This window comes from Bombus affinis, chromosome 12, assembly GCF_024516045.1.
Source record: "Bombus affinis isolate iyBomAffi1 chromosome 12, iyBomAffi1.2, whole genome shotgun sequence".
NCBI lineage: Eukaryota > Metazoa > Arthropoda > Insecta > Hymenoptera > Apidae > Bombus > Bombus affinis.
In genome coordinates, this window is record NC_066355.1 from 8,620,802 (window position 1) to 8,643,308 (window position 22,507).

Genomic DNA, 22,507 nt, shown 5'->3' on the forward strand with positions numbered 1-22,507 from the left:
TTGTTTCTCGTTGTTATTTTTTTCCTATTCTCCGTTTGAATTTAACAAATGACAGAACAGTGGTTTCGTCGAAAATCTCACAGACTTTTTTAACCTTTGCTCCAGCAAGTGCTGGATCGTTTTAATCCAGCGCTTATATTAATCCGTCTGTTTATGTGGACGATACAAAATATAATATTGCAAATATACTACTTGCTATAAATACACGCGGTTGTTTTTCTAATACGATTCATGACACACCAACATCTCACACTCTCTTCGTATAAAGTGCAATAACTTGAACTTTTTCCAAATTTTGAAAAAGATGTAAGTACTGTCCTAAGATTTTCCAGCTGTTTGATAAACATTCCTCCATGGAATAAATTATTTTATAAATCCTAGTACGAGTACGAGACATTTCAGAAAAATAGGATGAAAATTTAGTATGGAAAATTATCTTCCATAATGTTCGCGTATATGGTAGATCAGTGTGACACCCGCAGTTCGAAAATTGAATGGACGAACCTTATTTCTATAAATCTCGGCGTTCGATTCACACGGTATTAACCAGTGTCGTCTCTGGTACGTTTACAGATCCAGAAAACAGCTGGCCTGAGAGCGAAGGTCGCCGGCCATGGAATATAATTAGTCCGCACCACTTATGGAACGTCAGGCCAGCTATGGGTACACTGTACGCTGAAACGCTCACGCTAGTCGTCACAAGATCTACTTGGAAATCGGCCTTTGTCCAACACGTGTGTCCACGGACAGCTTTGTTTCCTTCTTAAAGCGACTCCTTCGTTCTACCGTTTGGATCGTATGTCACGAAAGGAACGTCAGGAAATGACCTGCGCATTGATGGTCAGTATCGGTAAATCTTTCAAGAGTAATCAACTTTTTTTCCAGGAACTTCCATGGACTTCCTCTATTCCTTTAAAGGATCCTAGCGAGTCGATTGTTCCACGAAGCCTTGGACGAGCCTTTGGATTTTCCAAATAGCAGATAACCGATGCCAGAGTACATAGTAATTACGACAGCTGTAATTGCCGGTGTATTAGCCGTTGCAAATGTCGAACGTGCCAACCACAAGGTTTCCCTCGTAAACCTGGGGGAAGAAGATCGTCCAATTAACTGTCTCGTTTAATTGAATCTTATTTCCTTTTCGCTTGGTCCAGTTCCATCGGGGCTTCCGCGCTTAATCGCGCAAGCCGAACGCAATGCCTAGAAGAACAACCACGGACAAAAGTAATTTCAGCCTCCTCCTGGTAAATCACGGGACGATTTATTGTACGATAGAAAAGACAGAGTTAAATGGAACAGCATTTTTGTGGTAGTCGTTGGTACTTCAGCCTTCGACAGCTCGCAAATTGTCGTCGAGAGCCGCTCGAATTTCGTGAAAACGGACCATACCACGTTTAAATGCCCGTCCAGACACGGGGCATTCTTTCGAATTTTTCAGACAATTCGTTTTGCGGCGGATGCCACGAGGGAGAGAACAGCAAGCAGAAACGAAGTAGAGGAGTTTCGGGAATCAAGGGGATGCGGGGAGCAATTCCCCGGGACGAGTCGAGGTGGAGGTGCAGGTATTCTTTTTAAGGCGGAACACTTTACCGTTGCTCGTTCCACGCTGGTAATGGAGAATCTCCCAGCCACCCCAAGGAATTAATTCGGGGCTAACGCCGAGACACTCCCCGATATCGAGTCACTTCGTTCCACGGGCCAATGTTAGTATCTGCTTACCACCCTCTCGGTTAGCTTTTCACCGTACTTAGCCATTTCGACTCCTTCTTTTCTCTTCTTGTTCAGCGAAACGATTTCTAATTTGTCCTCTAATTTGTCCAAGATCCTCGAATCCGTTTTACTGGGTCACTTGGAAAAAGGAAAGAAAGAGGGTAGAGAAAAAAAAAAGTTAAAATGTTCTCTGTATCTTTTTTCGCCTCTTACGTCCACTGGCTGCATCTGCGTACGTATTCGTCGGATATTTGGCTGCGATTTTTGCCATCAATTGTGCGCTTAAGCAGTCGTAGTAGCCCTTTATTGCCAGGATCGCGGTCTCCAAGATGAAAAGCGAACTCCTGGCGAGCTTCCACCAGAATTAAGAGACACTCGAGGCGCTTTTTAATTAGCACGAAAGGACATCATCGGGGAGAGACAGAGCTTCGTTCTAAATACGTAATTAAAGCCGTGAATGGGGTAGTTACAGTAACTGCGTGAAGCGTCATCGACTGCCAGTGAAATCGGCCGGAAAACGCACTCTTTCGGAAGCGTGCTGGCGCAATTCCTCTTCCCACGTCCTCTCAAATACTCATTCTCATAACTTTATCTATATTTACGCGTGAAGCATCTTCGTCGTGAATGCAAATCTTTCAGAAATTTGTTTACATTCTCTCATCGAGGAAGCATCACGGTGGCATCCCTCTTTCACGATACAAAGCACGTGTTATTCGCCGCTTCGCATTTCTCTAAAATTCTTCCAGCGTAAGTAACATCCCTGCCCTTCAAAAATCCGGAAAATTCCGCAAGAAAATCAGAAACTGCCATTCGAAAAATTCCCGCAACCCCTAACTTTGCCTACGCCTACTTTATGCGTGAAATTTATTTCATAGACGCAAATCTTCTAGATTCTCGTACGAAGGAGAAATCACGGCAGGATTTTCTTCACGATGCGAAACACGTGTCGTTCGCCGCAGAATCTGCCTCTCTATGGAATTCTTCGAGTATAATCTCTCCCCTTCTGACGAAAATTCAGAGGATTCCGAAGAAAAGCAAAAAATCGAAATTCGAAAGCCTGGTGTTTGAGTAAGTACACACAGGGTGCCTTTGAAAGCATCTTCGGGCGCACGAAGCGCGCGCGAAAGAGATGAACGAGATCGGGGCGCGAGGTCGAGGGAGGCTGGCACAGCTTGAAAGGGAGGGGGAGAACCCGAGGGCCGAGAAAGAGAGGGAAATTCAAAGATGGCGCCACGCGTATGCCCGACAGAGATAAAGCACAAGGGTTAAAGAAAGACGTGCACTTTCGTTGGCTTCCCCTCTCACGGCGACGAAGAGTGACCGGGCCGAAAAGTCCGAATCCGATCGTGGAACGGCTCAGTAGTGCGCGAGACACATTTCCCGACGCGTGTTCGTCGCTCGTATCGATATCTCTCGATGATTCACGAGCGTTGCGGCGAGAATACGCGGCGACCAATCCCCAGTTCCGTTACATCAGCATCCGACTACGTGGGTCCTCGACGATTGGCTCTCTCTGCGCTGTGCTCGAATATCTCTCTCTAGCAACCAGAAAGGGAGAAAAAGAGATGCACTCGTATATTTTATACTCGCGATTCTGGCTTATTCTCGTACGAGATACAGCGTGATCTGTTCGCTGGAGAATCGTGCGTGCTTTTCGTGAAACGAGAAATTACGAGCTTTCGACGAAGAGGAAACGTTAGCGAGAATTCAACCAACAGCCGAGCGATGGAGAAAGGGAAGAAAGGGGGAGCAGAGCAGAGTAAGAGGGTATTTTGGACGCAGATCGATCGGTCGCGGCCGCTCTCCGGTTCGCGCCATGTGACCGGTCAAAGACCAGTCTGCATAGGAAAAGAGGTTAGAAAACTTATCCGTTGTCCTTGCACGTACGGTGGCCGCGTGGTGTTACATCCGTTCGTTAATCGAGAAAATGAGAGGTGTCGAATAGCTTGACGTTGTCAGTAGCGCGCGGGCTAGTGAACGATTCGGTTGTTTTTCATAAAGTGTGCATCGGTCGCCTTAGTTGTATAGTGGCGGTCTTCGAAGAACGCGATCGCGAGGGAAAAGAGAGCAGCGGAGTTTGCTACGAGAGTGTGTAGTTGTCTCGGGTCAGATGTAAAAATAAAAGGAAGCAGACGTGTCTCAAGGCTATCGCGCCACATATTGTCTCGCCAGGAGCGTAAAATCACGCGAGAGTCTCCCTGCATGCCGTTTATTTCATTCCGCCGATATCCTCCGATGTAAGCGCGCGCATCCTCTTATCATCGTTTTGCTCGTATACTTGCACGGTTTACACGCGAGAGTGTTACTAATATAACCCGCTTTCCGAGTGGAGCTTTTGTTCAGTGTCACGAGTTTATTCTTCGTCGCTTGAGAAAAATCGCGCGCTTTAGGAAGGAAATTATATCACGGTAGTTTAAGTAATTAAATGTCAGTTAAATATAATGTAAAGCGTATAATATGTATATATGGGATTATAATATTAATTCCTCTTGTTTTTATATTTGTTACCGTAAAAAATACAAAACAAAAAACAGGACGAATTTATGTTACAACCGAGTAGTATAATACAATGTAAGGATTAATTCCATCGTTGATATATTGGAAACAACGAAACGTATTTTTCGTTCGTTTCGCTTTCGATCTCTTCTCCCGCGATATCTCGATTCCGGTGAGACAAAAAGAACGCGGTTTGGAACAAATGCAGGGTTCGTCCGTGCGTGAAATTCTACGAGGTTCGTTCTGAGAAAGAAATCAGCTCGAAAAAAAATAAATAAACGCGTGTTGCTTTTCTGCATTCGTTCGATATATTGTTAGCACTTTTTCGAGGATTCGTTTGTGACAAAACTTCACTATCTTATACATATAGCAAATATTTATGTATTTAACCGCTTTAGGGCCGATAGTTGGTAAAATATTGGTTTCAGGAAGATAATGCGATCTACTAAGATCTATCTCTTCATGGAATTATAAACTTTGAAAAGCACGTGTGCTCGGGCCACGTGTTCTGTAACCTTACAAAAGAATTTTCTGTGGGCTCTTGAATCTTCCTTTATTCTTTTTCTTCGTTCACGTTCTTCATGCTAATAGTAAGCGAGGCACGAATAGTTTATTTCTTTTCACTCGATTAGGACGATGTTAAAACATTTTCTTTCAAGTTTTTCTTTTTTTTACAAATGATAAATGATATTGTTAGAAAATTAATTTATATTAACGACCAAACGTGGGACACTGTTACGTACATTAAAACAGTAAGCGGCATTTCTTGAGCGATTAAAATAACAAGCCAACGTTAGGAGCTACATGTTATGGCGTGTATCGAGGCAGATAACGTGTGCTTATCTAGAAAAGCAGAATTCGTCTGCCGAAACCTTGAGCATTTCCTATTAACCTCTATATATATTTATTAAAGATTTATTAGAGCTTACTGAACTATGATTCTCACTTATTTTTCTAAGAAGAATCAGACATAGTAAAAATTATTCTTCTTTTCTTCTCACAGTTACCATTCAGTTGACAAATTTCTCGGAGAACTCCGCCGGATTAAAAAGAGAATTCAACACACGGGTTAGTACTCCTCGAGAGGTTAAAATGTTTGCGATAGGAATTGCGACAGTCATTGAAGTCAGCGAGGAAATTGAAGCCCAACGAGACGGATAAGTGGGTCGCATTCGCTTTCTGACTGCTGATTTCTGAATTCACTGTCGCTGTTGCGAATCGACGTCAATGAGATCGATATCAATTAAGCCACGGGCCGTTGATCGCTGGAAACCCCATAAATGGCAATCTGCTTACACCGGTATTTCCTGGGAATGTCTAACACACACTGACCAAGTGCGCTTAGACACAATCTATATATTTCCTTCACATTTTACTAAAAAAAAGGGGGGGGGAGAAGGAAAAATCTGAATTTTAAGTCTTACTTCATTTACTTTATTTTATTTTATTTCAAAAATTAATGTAGCCTGTTTGAAGACGTTATGTGATCTTTTTAGAGACTATTAGCATATAGCGCGTAGAATTAAGTACGTGAAGCTATCTGGAAACTACGTTTCTATCATTTCCTATGGAAACGTGGTATTCACGGAAAACACGATCTGTATCAACGATTCCCTGAGGGCATCGAAAACGAAAGAAACTGGTCAGTCTGGACCAAGGTTAGAAGATTGCTCGTGTTGTATAATAGCCACGCGAGCTTGATTCAGGGCCGTAAAACTCGGGAACTCGCGAGGGGAGACGTGGTCTATTTCTGCGCACACGTTAAAAGCGGAAAACGTAGAAGCGTAAGAACGACATGCCTAGTTGGAACCATAATTGACACTCTTTTTATCTTTCATCGTCGAGCTAAACAAACTTTTCAGATAAAATACTAGCTTAATTCCTAGTTCAATTCGAACCAACCAATTATCGATACTGCTTGTATTTTGTATAATTCATGTTTTTTTCCAGAAAGATGTAGAACAGGTTCTTTCAAACATTTTTGTTCTTAATATGCTTCTAAAGTTTGAAATGAAATTCAGTTTCTTTCAACTATTGCTCGACTCGAAAAAGAGAGAATTTGTTACATTATATTTCTAATTATTATTTACATGTATACGTTTTATTTTCTATTAAATATACTCTGGAGAATTCAAGTAACTTGATGGATCTGAACGAGATTTAGAAATGAAATTCTCAATGCTCTTTACAAATTTTCAATGGACTGCCGGATACCAATATTTATCGAAATATTGCATTAACAAAATCCACTTTCTTTCGTTTCGCTATCGATATTCACGAACTGTCGTTCTTTTTGCCCCCTCGCGTTCATTCTCAATGTGTGTCCCTTAGTTTACTTTTTCCTGCATCTCCAGATGCAACCGGAGAATCCTGCAGCTTTTTCATAAGCGATAAGGTTCTCGTTGGAATACGAAGAGAAGATACGTTTTGCCTAACTCGCTCGCCTCGGTTATCGAAGAACCGGCTTATCGACGTAGGAGAGCCGTTGGTATTTGCCGAGTATAACCGATAATTCAGTTACATTTCACTTGGCCCGTTGTGTTCTGGACACGTGAGTCATCGGTGTGACTCAAGGGGACGGAAATCTTGTTTGTCGAAAAAGCACAGGCCTTTTTCATCGTGTTTCACGGTTTCGATATCTCTGTTTGATGACCGCTGTTGTCGTATTCTGCCGAAAGAGAGACACGTACAAACTCGCTGACAAAATACCAGATCGGTGACGAACTAAGTCGGCACATTCTACATAATCAAAGGATAAACATAAATTTCTCTGTTGATTAGATAAAGTTACGCGATAATATGCGTTCATCATTCAGAATGTCAGGAGACCATCAATTACTTACTTCTATCAATGTCTGCCATTCATTGGATTCTTTTTGAGGAAAGGGGAATGGTTATAGCAATATATAGAATGAAACTTATGTAACCAAAGGGTAACTGTTAGTAATATGCTCGAGGAGTAGATAGAAGAATATTCTTTTTTAGAATTCACAGGAAATCACGCGAAGATTGGATACCAGGCGGCAAAGGAAGTTTTTGGTAGCCTCGTGTCGAGGCGTTTCGTGCCCAAAGCCCCTTATCATTCTCCTGTCCGGTGTAGAATTGTTAGACGACTGGACGGAGAACTGATAAGGGCCCGAGGGTCACAGAATCATCGTGAGATTTCTTGCAACGCTAAATGTGGATGAAAAACTGTGGAATCAATTGGGAAAACTTCATAATTTAAATTTTGTATAATTTTTCAACGATGAACAGTAAAATTTGACACACTTTTAATAAAATTGAACTGCTGATTAGAAAATTTAGGCGTCATTTTGTTTGAAAAAACAAATGTAAAGAAAAGGAAAAAGATTGTCAACATTTTTGTAAAAGAAAAAAATATTTAAGAAACATTATTCAGTGTAAGTAGTAGATGTTCAAATTAATTCCGCACCTTTACATGTAATCGATTGTCTGTATGCGTTAAGTCAAAACCTTTTCCTGGCATCCTACATTTTCCAGGTATTTTGACATAGAAAACCAGTTTGTAACTCAACGCTGATAGCTATGTCGGAGATTGAGATGTATTTTGTCAATAAACGTCTAAATTATGTAAAAAAGCACGAAATTAATTTATAAGACTAATGTGTTATATATCCATCTTTTTACATCTATGTCATGTAAACAGTAAATACATGTAGGTATATGTATCTTTTGCTTTTTTATTAACAAGCGATAGATAATCATATACATATTTTCGGATTAACCGGCAGGAAGGGAATAGGAAACCTACTATATAATAAATGGTTGTAAAATTTATTCAATAAAATACTTGTTAATTAATATATTTTTCTAGAATGATGGAACCAGGTAAAACAGAGTGGATAAAAAACATTACCAGAAAAAATACTCTATTTATTATAATAGATAAATACTTGTATGATTTCTTTCACAGACGCACCTGCAGATATATACGCGACCAGGCACTGTGTGAAAATTGAAAATTTCCAGGATAATACTCTTGCCGTACTTATTATGAAACAATAGTTAGTATCAATGCAGCACCTCTGTTCTCTCCTCTCTTGTTTGCTGATTTAAATCTAAATGAGTTCAAACACATTGCGTGAATAAAAGAGAATCGTTACGCCTTGTAATATGAAACCCACCGAACTCGTGTAAACCGCAGCGCGCGAAATTTGAAATAGTCGTAACCCAGTTACGAATTACGACGTGCTCGTAATTCTGCGCCAATTTCTCACGGAGAATTAGTATAACTGAAATTGTTTAACGACTATTTACGATACTTGTCTTTTATACCTTTGAGCAAAATTTTGAAGTTTCCGATAAATTACATTCACGGTTCATTAGTCTTTGACGCGCTCTGATCAATCTCGTAATTAGGGTTAATTTGAATTATTTGCCTAGTAGGATTCTCCACTTTCTTCATAGGATTTTGTACAATAAAAATTTGCTTCGTTTCTTCCTTTTCTGTTAATAGTTGACCGACACCCATAATTTTTAAAGTAGGTACTGTTTTTATTAACGTAGCATTAGGAATTGATAAATTTGTATTGCAATCTACTTTTGGGAATATTATAGGGTTTTTCGAGACTGCCAGAGATAATTTTTTCTTCGGTGTAATAGGCACTTCCATGGAAGAGAAGGTCGTCCTTTTTATCGCAGATGCTACTGGAACTGGGCTTGTTATAGTATCAGAATTTACGGATATTATTTTTGGACCAAGTATTATACCATTTCCTGTAAATAACATGAAAAGATAAAATAAAGAATAAAACAAATAGTGAGTAATTATTTTCATATTATTCTATTACCTTTCTGCATCGCCTTTGTAATTGGACAGTCTTTGTGAGCCAATAGAAGCGTTTTTAATTTAGCAACTTCCGTTCGTAGAACTTTTATTTCCATTTTTAGAGCCACGTTGGTCTCATTCACATTGGTAACCGTTCTTTCCAGCTGCTGTATCCACGCTTTTCTTTTAGCTCTTGCCCTCATCGCGCTAGCACGATTACGTTCGAGAATTTCTTTCTTTTTCAATTGATCTTCTACCGTTTTATTTCTATTCTTTTTTGAATTATTTAACTCATCCTTTGAGAAATTGTTAATCGGTTTTAGATTTTGTGAACCTTTCGTTAGTGTTTGTTTTAATTTCTATAATTATACGAAAAATATTACTTTCCAAAAGCGAGATAACTAAAATATTTTATTGAAATATATCCTAAATATACTACAATACCATTTTTGCTAAAGATAGTGTAGAAACCGCTGGATTCTTGGACTCCAATCTTGTATTACATTGCAAAAGTGGCTCCGTCTTTATGACAACCGTTTGTTGCTTCAATGACTGCACGTTTGTTGTACCAACAGAATCGCAAACTGGAATTGCTGAGAGTTGCATTAATTTTCCATCTGCCGTTTTTAGTAGTAGTTGTACCTCCTCGCCGTTAATCAATCTTTACAAGAATATATTCTTTATTCATTTGTGCAAGAACATTCAAATTTTTGATGAAAAGGAGATTTAAAAATTACTCACAATTGTGGACTAGGTTGTTCTTGTAAAACTTTCGGCATTATTGGCGTTTGCGTAACTTGATCGATAACATTCTCTGTTAAGGTCACATTTCGTTCAATGGTTAACTTTTCCTTCATTAAGTTCTGTTCATCAGTTTCAGTGAGTTTTACTGTACTGCAAACTTCAGTATGAATGGTAGTTTTTTCCTCTGTGCTTTTTTCAGTGATCGAGATGCTTCCACACTCTTGCACAGAATTTTCTGACAACATTTGACTGCTAGTAGACAGCACATCGGCTATGTGAGGAAATATGTGCGGTGTATGTAAAGTATCATCCGTAATTCCAGCCTAGAGACATATTTGTAATATGAGATATTGAAATTTATTTTAATTTCATGATTTACCTCTGGTACCGCCAATGTGCCAGTGTTCCCAGACTCCACTGCCCTCCTAAAAGTTTCTTCGAAAGGATTTACATTCTGTAAATCTTGGAATAGGCCAACTTCCTCACAGTTTCGAATGAAACGTGTTGGCGTTGGTGTTTGATCTGCTGCAAAATGTATAGACATCTCTTATTTACTTGTCCCTATGTTTGAAATATAATTCAATGATTAAACTTATTTCAATTACAACCTACCAACAAAACTGCCATTCTTGGAACTATTTCCAAGATTTAACATCATATCATGTTTCTTCTTATGAACTGATAACTGATCCTCATTTGCAAAACTCTGTAGAATAAGTGAAATATGATTAAATGATATATTCAAACAATCAGAAATTCTTGTTCTTCTTTCAATACAAGGAAGAATTATAATTTACAATGAAATATATCAAGACGACAAAATGCTTACTACTTCTAACATAAATATATAGATATTTTTATTACCATATTGCAACCGGATGAGGAGCAAGCAAAAATTTTCTCATTGTGTGCCATTATTAATCACTATTTTATGACAACGGTTCACAGGTGGTACGATACAACAGAAAAACGAAGCCTAGAAGGTTGTGGCACAGCACGATTCGCCAGAAGGCACCATTCTTTTGGATACTTTTATATAAATCATACATATTTTTGCTTAGTGTTGGTTCTTTTATACTTTTCAAGTCATTCAGAAGCAAATACGTGGGAAAGAACAATACACACAGTTCCCAAAAATGTTTTGACACAACGACTCATATCAGCTGTTTCAACGTTAGATGAACAGTCTTTCATTGTAAAAAGATAGAGCGGCAGATGGTAGGTTGCATAATTTGTATCTAGGGACATTTTACTACTTGCTTGCAGAGATGAGTAGGAAGGTTGCTAATGGCATGAGAGAAATTCAACTAAAAGTACTCTCCACGTATTACCGTCTCTTGCATTAAACGGTGGTTTTCGATCAAACTATACCCACATTTTTTTCTCCGATGATTTTAGTGGGAGTAACATGCGAATACACATGAATGGTCGAAATAGATATGCGTACCGGGTCTACGGAAAGTAGACGCTTAATGACAATTTGAAAACGAATGACATTTTGATCGCCAGTCGCTTGATCGCTCCATCAAGCAACGGAATCAAATTTTGATAAAATTACGCAATTACGTAAATTACTATACAGAGAATCATGAACTTATTGTAAAATTGTACGATTATCGTAAATTTGCAAATTGCAGTCAATAAATCAATCTCATTTTGCAAATGAACAAAGCGTTTAATTGTTGAAAATCCTTGCAGCATCCACCATCCTCAAACATTGTTGTTCTCTTTTTCCATCACCGTTCGTACTGTCTGTCCTTGCCGCACATTATTCCTTTTTATTTCTATTGCTGTTCGTGTCATCCGTTCTTATCGCATATTATTCCTCTTTCGTTCTATTGTCGTTCATCCAGTCCATATTATTCGTACATTGTCGTCCTCTCTTTCCATTGCTGTTCGTATCGACTGTCGCTGTTGTACACTGTCTCTCTCTTTTTCTATTGCCTATTTTCTATTGTTTACGAGTAGCGTAGACTGTATGGACGGCTATAGAAAGAGAAAGGAATAGTATGTAAAGGAATAAGCGATACGAATGACAATAGAACGAGAAGGAGATAGTGAAAACACGCGTGGACGAGAAAGAGGTTTAGGAACGTCCCCGAACTGATAGAGACGCGTGAAAACGCTCGTAATTGGGTGGTGTTGTGTGAGAAGGGTCGGAAGCTGGCATATAGACATTTTCCCATCAAGAGCACCGGAAAAGAAATATGTGTATAGTTGACCGCTAGAGTCTGATGCTAGTCTGCCTGCTTGATTAAACAAGAACAGACGGGCAGTGTTCTCTATCCATTTCTATATCGCATCCACTTACACGATAACATATGACTTGCGTACTTTATCTTTGCTATGACCTTTATATCTCTATGATTACTTTTAAATCACGTTTAATTTGTTTGTGGTTCCAAAGTGAGTCTAGTGTTTTTTGTGGTGCATAGGTTGGTGATCTTTTTTAGTTACCTACCATGCTATGTTGTGGTTATGTATTTGCATTTAACAATATTATAAATGGAAAATACAATGTAAAAGAAACGTGTCGAACAAACTGAAAATATTAAGATACCAAATATATTAGAATTTTGAACAGAGGTGCTATTTTTTAAATACTGAGGCAATATTTAAAATCAGAAAGAAGTTTGAGGTTAAAAAATTTAGAACGTAACATTTTTTAAAGCAAATACAGTCAAATATTTTTTAACGGAGTAAGGTCTATATAACCGTTGTGAAGATGCAAGTGTGTAGGAGAATCTCAACATTATTGTTGTCACGTAAGTTTTACTGCAATTATTTCCTTCCTAAAATATTTCGTTTTTACTAATTTGCATTATTTTATAGCACATTGTGTGTTTAAGTCGGTACCAGCAGCCGGAGTAAAATCTTATTCATTACCGCCTGACTTTAGTGGTATTTGAAATTATTAATTTGTTACAAAATAGAACAAAAATAGGTGTATATGTATTATTAATAAATAACTATTTTTCATAGATGTTGAATTTCCTGATCGTATGAAGCTCAAAGTTATATCGAGAGCACCTAACTACCCACCTCATATACGCCCTTTTAAAACACAAAAAAGATTGAGACTAATGCGAGGTCCAGAAGAATATCATAATACCCTTCTACACAGACAATATGGCATAATAGTAAAGGAATAAACAGTAAAATTGAAAAACTGTATATGTGTTTAATTAAACATAAAGATGTGAATTTTTTCAGGCAACAGGTGGTGGCAGACTGAAATACAACAATTTTGAAATGATCCGTATGACAATTTTGAGAAATGTAGATTACAGTAAAGTATTTGCAATTTGGAGAGTACCTACTCCTTGGCAACCTATTACTAAGAAGGTAATGAATATGAAATAATATTTGAAGATGCTAATTTTAACTTATACACAATATAGGGCCATGGAGTACGGATGGGTTGTGGTAAAGGAAGTATAGATCATTATGCTACTCCAATAAAAGCAGGACAAGTTATTATAGAAGTTGGAGGAGAGATTGAATATTTCGAGGTATTGACAAAATTTTATTGTAATCTTTCGACTTGTTATCGATCGTTAACATTTTGACATAGCACGCGATATTACAAATAACCTTTTTAGGTTAAACGCGTTTTAAAAAATATTGCGAAAAGGTTGCCATGTACTGCTATGGCAGTTAGTCAAGAAATTATGGATAAAATGGCAGAGAACAAGGAAAAAATGGAAAGAGAAAATCAAAACCCATGGAATTGGAAATATATCATTCAGAATAATATGCTTGGTTGCCATAAATGGATCTCAAAATATGACAGGCGATGGTTCAACGAGTATGTTTAATTTAAGATGTATATAGCTGTAAATATACAGTGTTTAAAACACTCAAATGTCTCTTTAATTTTTGTAACTTCTCGTGTTTGTTTATTTTTTTTTCTAATCATTATGTTATAGCCAATCATTATTAGAGAATAGGACGAGTTATATATCAATCAAGTATATATCTATAAATGAGGAACAAATAAAAATCGTGGTATACGAATTATCGTTTTCGTTTCTTTCTTTTTCATCTAATTGTAAGAAACCATTTTCGACGTGTAACGTGCTATTACTTACCTTGTGTAACTAGAATTAGTATGTGCATTCGTTAACGATGGACAGGATTGAAGTAGAATTCGAGCAATACCGATTTGTTACAATTACAATATTTTATATATCTTTGATGACGGTTTGGTGGTAACAACAGGTAAATACTACATATTGTACATTGAGTAGGCGATAGTCGTATCTTATTGTTTAATTAGCGTATCGGTTACGCCGATGCCGATGGCGATGGCGACGTCCACCACGACGGCAACCCCAAACGACAGGGCGAAACGCGGCGAAAACAGCGATAACAATAGCAGCAGCAACAACAACAATCTCAATAACAATAACAATAACAGCAACGATGATTATGATCGTGATAGATTAAAGATAATCATTTTCATAATACAATAAATATACATACTAATCGATAAGTACAAAGTGAATGATCTTGGTAACGGATTTTACGATAAATCCGTGCCAGCTAGAAGAACGATAAATAGATATGTGTATAGCGAGAGGACAGTGATTCGCGAGAGCATCGTCGATTATTGCCATCGTCGTCGTGGACGCGGTCGTCATCGCCGTCCTCGTCGTATTTTGTCGCCGTCGCCGTCGCCGTCATTGCCGTCGACGCCTCGTCAATCGTTTATCTATTTTATCCGCATTTATCACACTTAACGTAGATACAGCGACATCGTGTCTGAGGAATGTGTGTGAATGCAGAATCAGCATTGCGACGATATTCTATTACAATATATGTATATATATATATTTATATATTTATAATATAATCCTCCCTGATCGGTGGGAACTTATCAAAAATAAAAAAAAGGAGAAAAGAGAGACCGGCAGTTTCGACTTAAACAGGGTGCCCCCTGTGTGAGAATGCTTCCGCCTCTAGGACGTGCAGATTTCGTTTGCGCCAAACAAAGCTCCTGGAGATAGTATCGTATATTATAAAATTCGGCGTTATGAGTTGCATCGTGCTTTAAGCTTCACTTTCACCATTCTATAATCGCAAAACGATCGCGAAAGACGTTCGAAAATGATCGAACGAACGGATAAAGTTACGAAAAGCGAGCCGAGGAACGTCACACAGTTTCTCTTACGCGAGTTTACATTTTTCTGACTTTTGAACGAGAAAACAAGGAAATGCGTATATATATATACAATGTTTTGGCCGTGGCCAGAGCTGGAGGAAATAGTATTCTAAGTAAAAAATAGTAACTGTAAGATCGTTTGTACGTTGATAGTGTTTAACGGCGAATCGGGGGCGGTTTCGCTTCTTCCTTTTTTTCTTTTTCTTTTTTCTTTTTTCTCTGTAACATCGCGACAAGCGAAACATTCAACAGCGTTCGTTTCACGTGAAACAGCTTCGCAAGCTCTCCACTATTTTCTATCGTAAATACTATTTTTTTCCGGCTCTGCGCGGGATTCCTCGTCCTACGGGCATCTTTTCGTCCATTTTTCCTTTCTCGTCTCGTCCGGAGGACGAGATTCCCTGGCATACGTTTAAGTAAGTGTAATTAGCGCGTCTCTCACTCACGGTACTCGATATGATTGATTCGTTTTAACGACTCGCTATCTCGGAAACGAAGAGTCGTCTCTCGATGCTCCTCGAAGGAAAAGGAAAGGATGGCCGCGGGCAGAGCTGCGATAACGACGCCACTTCAACCCGCCAGACGATTCGAGGATACGTTTAAGTCAGGCGAAAGGCAACGTAGATCGCGCTTCGCGTTCATTAGTATTTATTAATTAATGCATTAGTTACGCTATAAGACTAGATTCTCGGCGGGGTATCTTACGTTGTCTGCAGCACCTTTTAACCCTTTGCAGTTATCGTTAAAGGTAAGGACATTCGTTCACGACACGATGTACGAAATAAAAAAAAAAAAAAAAAAAAAAAAAGAAGGCGAAGGAATGTTAGTAGAAATCGAAAGTTAATTAAATAAACGTTATTCACAATCGATTAGGAAATATAGAGGCCTTAATGAGAATACGATTAATAAAATAATTCTCTTATTTAGTCGACGTAAGATCGCAAAGGGTTAACGTGCGTGGCCCACGTCGACGCGCCTCCACGCTTTTGAACGCCGACTCGAGCGTCTTTTCTCTTTTTTTCATTGTGTTCATCGGCATTACATCACTATATCCCACGCTTGACATGCTAACACACAACTTACAGATACATACATACTTAGACACGTAGTCCTTAAATGCCTATATAAGATAGAGCGACCCTTCAGGGATCCGTTGGTTTATAGATCGGATTGCTGCGATTCCTGCGCGCCTTGGCTGTTCGCCTTAAGATTTAATCGTTTCGTTTAACTCGATGATCTTTTGCGTACAGGCAACCCACGTTAAGGAAAATTGTTTCCTACATTGTTATCAATCTATCGAACTTTGACAGTGTTCTCCTATAAAAGACTCGGTAGTCTTCATATAGAATTTAGTCGTCATACAAGCAAATAATTGCACATTCGTATAACAAGAGTTAGCTCAGTTACGTATCAACTAAGTTAGTTTATTCTTTATGTAAGAACGAATAGCGGATGAATCGTATCGTATTTTTAAAGGGAAAATCATTTCGCGAAAATTCTTCCTTTCTTAAGTATTCATTCCTATTAACCTTGATAAGAGTAAAAAATGATTAGTCTCGAACATGGGTTTGCCTGTTAGATGATCTTTGACGATCGCAGGGAAGAAGGAGGCGTGCGATTGGATTCGCAAGTGGAAATCAAATCGGTGCGGAAGAACGAAGGCTATAAGGTGTGCGTGTATTTTGCATTTGCATATCTCTCTAATCCATTCATTCATATTCTCTCATACAGATTCATTCCATTCCAGTCTCTCTTTCTCTCTGGGTGTAAACGTGTAATTGTATATGTATAGACGAACATGGACGAGGACGCGTCTCTACGATGTAACTAACGATGGCACAGATGCGATTACGCTCGCATTCACGCGGGGAAGCACGTGCCTCGACTCGCGACGCGTTTAAAACGAGCACTCGCGATCGGTGGCACGTACGAGGACAATTGCGGAATCCAATCGATGGGTTGAATGGTAATTAAAAGCGATACCGGAGCAGCGTCTCGGGCCGGTGCGAGCTCGTCTAGGAGATTAGCGTTTCCCACTTCGCAGCTCGAAAATCTTCTAATAATCTACACGGCTCTGCCTTCCTTAACTTGTTAACCAGCTCATTTCGTGGAAATTAATTCCGTTTAACCGTGTCACGCGCGTTTGCATTTATATATAGCGATCTCGTTCTTGCTTCGACAACGCGTAAAGATTCGCAATATTTTCAGAAAAGTTTCAACGAGTGAAACTGAAACACCGATAACCATTGACGGTCGTAATTAATTAATTGCGCCGACTCCTCCTTCCAATTGTATCGCGTTGATTAAAGTATTTCTGTTTAGCAATCGAAAAAAAAAAAAGAAATAGAACTTATCGGCAAGAATGGACTCATCGTGTTTTTCCCATGTAATCTTCGAATATAAATGTGACGTAACTTATTTTTAGCAGAAACGATAGGACGCGTTAAAAGATAGAATATTTATAAATCAGACGATCGTTACATTCCAGAAAATTGAGTCTACTCGGCCTCTACGAGTTAACGAGTTAAGGAGATTTCAGAATACGTTGTTTCATCGTTGGACGAAACTCTGCTTTTTCCATAGTTTTACGAGATAAGTCTATATATGCGTGCGGATATGTGTATGTGTATGTGTGCGTGTGTATGCGTGGAAAATTACAGGTTAAAGTACGAATGGCAAATAGGTGATTCGCGTGAAGAGCGATTCGGTAAGGTCCGTACAAAACGAGGAGGATTAGAATAGACGGGAAACGCCGATAGGTAGAAAGGTGCACGCGGCCCGTGCTCGCGTTTTCGCTCGGTTCCGTCGAGCGATTAGATATGCGAGTTAGTTTGCTCTATGGAGTTTGCCATACAAATGTAACTTCGTAATCTGTTACAGTTCGTAATTAACATGCGCTAGGTCGCGATATATATATATATATATATATAATATATATATGTACACAGTCTTACAAAGCAAAATTTACAAACATTATGACGTACGGACGATCGAATAAATATTACGTTTCCCCCGGTGTAGATTGGAAAAAGAGTAAATGGCCCTGTGCCCGACGATCGTTCATTCCGATATCGATCTCGGCCCACGACTGGAATCTACGGTCGGGAAGACTCGAGCGCTAGCGAATACTTGGAAATAAAACGGGTAAAATAGCAGAAAAACCTTGAGGGAAAAACATCAGGAGGAGCTTTATCTTTATCGTTAGGAACCGACGATGGATAGAGCACGGATGAACACAAAAGGTATGGAAAGACGACTAAAAAAGACGAGGCATTCGTGCGGTTTGAACGTCGCTATCGAAGCCGAGGATCGATTTCGAGACAAAAGAGTCGGTTTTTGTCCGGCCACTTTTTGGTGAATGCCCTGTCGCGTGGCAGGAACGAGGGAAAGAGGTTTGTTCGATTGGCGTGAGGGAAAGGCTTGAGCGAGAGATCGATAGCGCACGGAGGCGGAAGCGAGGATCGGCGGTCGATCGATCGTCGAGGAAAGAGAAGGAAAAGCTGGTCGAATCGAGCGCGCGATCTACCTACTCCACCCCGGCCACCGGCGATCACATCTTTAAAGCCTCTGCGTGTGTGTATATGTGTGTGTGTGTGTGTATATATATATATGAATGTTCGTGTACCTTCGCGCGTGTATCATTCCTCGCGTACACTGTATTACAACGAGGAGTCGCGCGCATCGTACGATTCGCGATAATTCGCGTTGGAAATACGCGCGCCTCTTACAGCTTACACCTGTTTCTCTCGCGTCTATCTTTTTCTCTCTTTGCCTATATGTATCTGTGTATGTATGTCTGTATAACGTGTCTCGTGTCCATGCGTTTGCGCGATACTCTTGATGTGCTGCTAGGAAGCTGACTAGATTATAGCCTAGAATACGAAACGTCCGGAGCGTCGTTCGAACGGCGCGAGCCCGGCCCTTTTGGTTCTCCATTGCGAACGTGCTACGCGGCGAGAGAGGAAGCGGAGAACGTGGCCGAGCTCGTTATCCGGCTATGCCGTTTAGTCTCAACGAGGGTTCCGGGGTTTCGTATCGACCTTGACTACTCGGCCTTCTTCAAGGCCGAACGCCATCACCTAGGCGTTCGACTCTTTTAAGTTGTCGAAGTACTGCATGATCTGGTTGTAGTCCATGCCCAGGTTCAGGTCGTCCAGCGCCACCGATTCCTCTTGCTCGTGGGACGAAGACGCGGACGACGAAGAAGAGGACGAGGAAGAGGAAGCGGTAGAGGACGGCGACGAGTTAGGCGGTGACGAGGACGATGAGGTCACGGTCGGGCTGGACACGTTCATGGACGAGGCGATCGCGTTCGTCGAGAACGACGAGAACATTGGATTACCGACGATCGTCGCCCTCTTCACTTCTCTGGCTCTCGCGTCCTTCGAATGCCTGTTGTCATCGTGAGTCACTAGCTCCACAAACTCCTCTTCCTCCGCGTCGTTCTCTTTCGGACTACCTACTCTAGCTTTACCGTGTGGCTTGATATGGTGAATCTGCTTGCTGTGCCGCTGATTGTTCCCATGATGAGCGCCCGCGCTGCTACTCGAAGCTCTGTGACGATGTTTCCTAGGTGTTTCCGGTAGTCGTACGATCACTCCTGTGTTTCTGTGTGGTGGTACGGGAGGTTTGTAGTCCTCGTTGCCGTTGTTGTTGGTCGTTGCGCCGACAGGAACAGCTGTAGTCGTTGAAGCCATCGCCGAGGTTACGGGGATTCCGTGCGGTGGTAAGGGTGGTGGGACGTCATCGTTGCTACGTTAAGATAAACGAGTTACTTTATATTTAGAGCGACGGAAAGCATTTAGATTTTAATCCTTCCGTTCTCCTATAAAATAAAGTAAAACAATTACTCGTTTCGCGCAGAAGTCACGGTGGACGTAGCCATAGATGCTGGAGTAGTGATTGTAGTTCCTGATACCACCGTAAGTGGTTTCGTTACAGGCTTCGTCGCGAAACTGTTTCGTGGGACTTTGTCCCTCTTGCAATAAGTCGTGGTATCTATCGGCCCTGATCCATTGCTACGCTGTCCCGCCGAAGGTAGCTCGATGTGGTTTGGATTGTCGAAACAAGTTGCCAATTCACCCGCTTCTCCCTCGTTCTCACCAGCTAGGGGGTTGCTAGTCACTCTTACCTGAAACATAAATTGTCGATTTAGTTCGATTCGCTTATGAAGCTGAAAAAATTAGGGGCTTAAAGATCGTGGCCCAAATAACAGCACAGCGCACGAACGATAACATCGTTATCTTGCTGTTAGTGGCAGCGAATGTGTTACAAATGGTTCACGAGTAGACGTTCTATTCTGTCTCTTTACTGCCGACCCTACAGGTAATGAGGATCCTTTCCAGGAAGTTTGGTTCTTCTTGTAAATCATCAAAACCATGCTTATTTATTTCATAGTGCCTGTCATATTACGATATTATTTTCACTGACTGCCTGTAAAATTACTTATAATCATTACACTCGTCCGATTATTGGAAAAACGTTGTGAGCTTCAACTTTCCATGTACAACATTTTTCATTTCACATAGATATCAATTAAATCTACTGAAAAAATTGGAATTAAATATTTGTTTATTTAATCCAAATATTTCCTTTAATTAAATGCCTGTGTAACGTATGAAATTCAGCCTTTAAACTCGAAAAGCTTTAGCTGGCAAATAGTATCGACGCGTAAATAATTTAAGATTGTCGTTGCATCGATGCTATGCTATCGAATAAGCGATAGTTGCGAATACGTACAAGTTGATTCGACGTCGTTCGCGCGTTATGCTATCGCATAGTGGACGACTTTCAGACTCGTGAAAACGTAGCATCGATACCTGTTGCGGTCCGCAAGCGGCTCTCTCGAGAGTGGCTCTGCCCAGCCAGACCCAATCGTGTGCGTTCGTGGTAGACTCTCTGGGAGGTCTTCTTCCCGATGCCAGCTGGTTGGCGGCTGCTCTGGCCCTGGCTGCTCCCGACAGTACCGGAAGCGCCGACCCGGGTAGCGGAGAATCCGGCGGCTGTAGTTTGAACTTGTTCGCGTAGACCACGCAGGAGACGAGGAAGACGACGATGGCGAAACAGAAGGCTGCCAGAAGGACGTACATCCCGATCTCGAGTGGGCTCACACGATTTACTCCGTGATGCCGTATCCCAACACCGCCCATTCCTCCTGAAGACATGCCATTAGCTATAGCCGTGCGGTGCTGCCGTGCCTGCACCAAAGGTTCGTGCTCGTGCTTGTGCTCGTGCCCGTTCTCGTCTTTCAGCGGTAGCCCTTTGCACAAAAAACAAAGAGACAGGAAGAGAGAGGAGAAGAGTGAGAAACGAGTACTGGAAGTAGAGAACGAGGCAGCTCCCGGCTAGCTGCGTATCCTCCCGCGCAACCAGCTGCCTGCAGAAAAGCGACATCGACGCTTCGCGTCATGCATGGAAAGAGAGAGAGAGAGAGAGAGAGAGAGAGAGAGAGCGTGTCGAAGCTGACAGGTCGAAGAATTCTCGCATGTTACTCGTACGCCCGCTCACTGGACCCGTCAGTTCGCTAAGCGATAGAGCATCAAGCGGTGGAGAGGATTCGAAGCGATGGCGAAGTGACGAGCAACGGAGATTCAAACGAAGAAACGGAAGGTGATGCAAAGCGAAAGAAGCTGTTACGCAATTCGTCCGATAAGTCCGAACAGTTTATTCTTCTTGGTTATTTGGTCGTTACAATAGTTATCCGTGATCGTTTATCTACAAATCAAACTACTTATTATTCGCTGATCTTCTCCTCTCAGGTACTAGCTCTGATCTAAATTTCATAAGATTCGTCGTTTCGGTTGTTTTAACAACGCGACACGGACTTATTGGACGGTCAATAATAAAACAAATGACACGATTTATGCCAAGCTTCGAGATTGACTGAGATGGAAATCGATGGAAGCAAGAGGACGCAAAGCGCTACCAAAATATACAGCGGCATTCATCGAAAAGAAAAAGAGTGCGAGAGTATGCGACGAAGGAGAACTGGATCTATTTACCGATGAGAATGTCGTGCAAATCAGGAGCCATCTCTCCCCTGCTGGTCTTCCTTTCTCTGTGATGATGAGAACCAACCGTTCCACCTCCGTCATTCTGTACGAACTCGGGTCGATTGGGAAGATCGCTCGAGGCAAAGTCCACCTCAACGTTGGCGGAAGCGCTGGCAAGGGCTGCCGCGGTCGCTCTTTGAGATCCTTTTCCAGACCTCCTGCCGGTTAGACGACAGGCGTCGGCCAATTGAAGACTGACTCGTAACAAATCGCCTCTCCCTTCGCCGACCGCAATCACTCGAGGATGATGAGAAGCGACCATCGGAGCGAATGCCACCACTTCCGGGTCTAGACTCTCCACTAACAAGTGGTAGTCGTTCACAGCGATTTCTCTCAACGGTGTTCTCGTGCCGTCAGAAAATTCCACGTCTATATCCAGCAGTCCCTCCTATGTTCGATGCAGACATGCGAAAGATTATAATCCGATTGCAGCGTAAAAATATCCGAAGCAAAGTTTGTTTTCAAATAAATGCAAAAAATATTCAAACCATAAATGTTAGTTTTAATATTTAGCGAACGAAATAGATCTCCGAAAATAATAAATTTCCTTAT

General features: G+C 40.9%; 3 protein-coding genes and 1 long non-coding RNA gene across 10 annotated transcripts in view; 2 read left to right on the forward strand and 2 right to left on the reverse strand.

The window, feature by feature from the left end:
• Positions 1 to 8,501, forward strand: part of LOC126922753 (uncharacterized) — a 39,968-nt gene extending 31,467 nt beyond the window's left edge. The window contains exons 2-3 of one of the 3 annotated variants that reach the window (XR_007712916.1): positions 574 to 2,457; positions 2,601 to 8,501. This is a non-coding gene — a long non-coding RNA (uncharacterized LOC126922753). Of the gene's footprint in view, positions 1 to 573 lie in introns of all 3 variants that reach the window. The other 2 variants (XR_007712917.1, XR_007712915.1) reach the window with 2 other exon arrangements.
• On the reverse strand, positions 8,080 to 10,966 carry LOC126922707 (cyclic AMP-dependent transcription factor ATF-2). Of its 3 annotated transcripts, XR_007712901.1 has the most exons (8): positions 10,604 to 10,965; positions 10,352 to 10,445; positions 10,119 to 10,264; positions 9,737 to 10,062; positions 9,440 to 9,656; positions 9,018 to 9,354; positions 8,352 to 8,943; positions 8,080 to 8,285 (listed from the first exon to the last, which is right to left on the reverse strand). XR_007712901.1 is itself a non-coding variant. In XM_050735548.1 (7 exons), the coding sequence occupies exons 1-7, from the start codon at positions 10,652 to 10,654 to the stop codon at positions 8,540 to 8,542; spliced, it is 1,572 nt and encodes a 523-aa protein (XP_050591505.1). In that variant the 5' UTR covers positions 10,655 to 10,966; the 3' UTR covers positions 8,080 to 8,539. The 3 variants fall into 3 exon arrangements, 2 of the variants coding, with proteins under 2 accessions (XP_050591505.1, XP_050591504.1); XM_050735548.1 differs by having other exon boundaries at positions 8,080 to 8,943; positions 10,119 to 10,261; positions 10,604 to 10,966; XM_050735547.1 differs by having other exon boundaries at positions 8,080 to 8,943.
• Positions 10,967 to 11,754: 788 nt separating this feature from the next.
• Positions 11,755 to 13,598, forward strand: LOC126922731 (39S ribosomal protein L16, mitochondrial). Its single transcript, XM_050735598.1, has 6 exons — positions 11,755 to 12,504; positions 12,572 to 12,640; positions 12,722 to 12,879; positions 12,953 to 13,084; positions 13,141 to 13,251; positions 13,342 to 13,598. Exons 1-6 carry the CDS (start codon positions 12,465 to 12,467, stop codon positions 13,555 to 13,557), a joined length of 726 nt encoding a protein of 241 aa, XP_050591555.1. The 5' UTR covers positions 11,755 to 12,464; the 3' UTR covers positions 13,558 to 13,598.
• A 305-nt stretch (positions 13,599 to 13,903) lies between these two features.
• Positions 13,904 to 22,507, reverse strand: part of LOC126922670 (transmembrane protein 132C) — an 81,376-nt gene continuing 72,772 nt past the window's right edge. Inside the window, exons 7-11 of one of the 3 annotated variants that reach the window (XR_007712896.1) lie at positions 21,905 to 22,343; positions 20,723 to 21,162; positions 19,754 to 20,034; positions 17,124 to 19,655; positions 13,904 to 17,076 (exon numbers count right to left, since the gene is read on the reverse strand). Coding sequence is in view for 2 of the 3 variants with exons in the window: in XM_050735452.1 (XP_050591409.1) it covers positions 18,983 to 19,655; positions 19,754 to 20,034; positions 20,723 to 21,162; positions 21,905 to 22,343 (1,833 nt within the window). In the remaining variant the exon portion in view is untranslated. Of the gene's footprint in view, positions 19,656 to 19,753; positions 20,035 to 20,722; positions 21,163 to 21,904; positions 22,344 to 22,507 lie in introns of all 3 variants that reach the window. The other 2 variants (XM_050735452.1, XM_050735453.1) reach the window with 2 other exon arrangements.

Bases quoted from the DNA above. Each gene is read 5' to 3' on its own strand.
- LOC126922707 (XM_050735547.1), bottom strand. From the start codon at position 10,654: ATGGCACACAATGAGAAAATTTTTGCTTGCTCCTCATCCGGTTGCAAT. The intron at 10,063-10,118 runs GTAAATCATGAA...ATATGTCTCTAG, and splicing joins GCACATTGGCGGTACCAGAG to GCTGGAATTACGGATGATAC. The intron at 9,657-9,736 runs GTGAGTAATTTT...ATTCTTGTAAAG, and splicing joins GAACAACCTAGTCCACAATT to ATTGATTAACGGCGAGGAGG.
- LOC126922731 (XM_050735598.1), top strand. From the start codon at position 12,465: ATGCAAGTGTGTAGGAGAATCTCAACATTATTGTTGTCAC. The intron at 12,880-12,952 runs GTAAAGGAATAA...GAATTTTTTCAG, and splicing joins ACAGACAATATGGCATAATA to GCAACAGGTGGTGGCAGACT. The intron at 13,252-13,341 runs GTATTGACAAAA...TAACCTTTTTAG, and splicing joins GAGAGATTGAATATTTCGAG to GTTAAACGCGTTTTAAAAAA.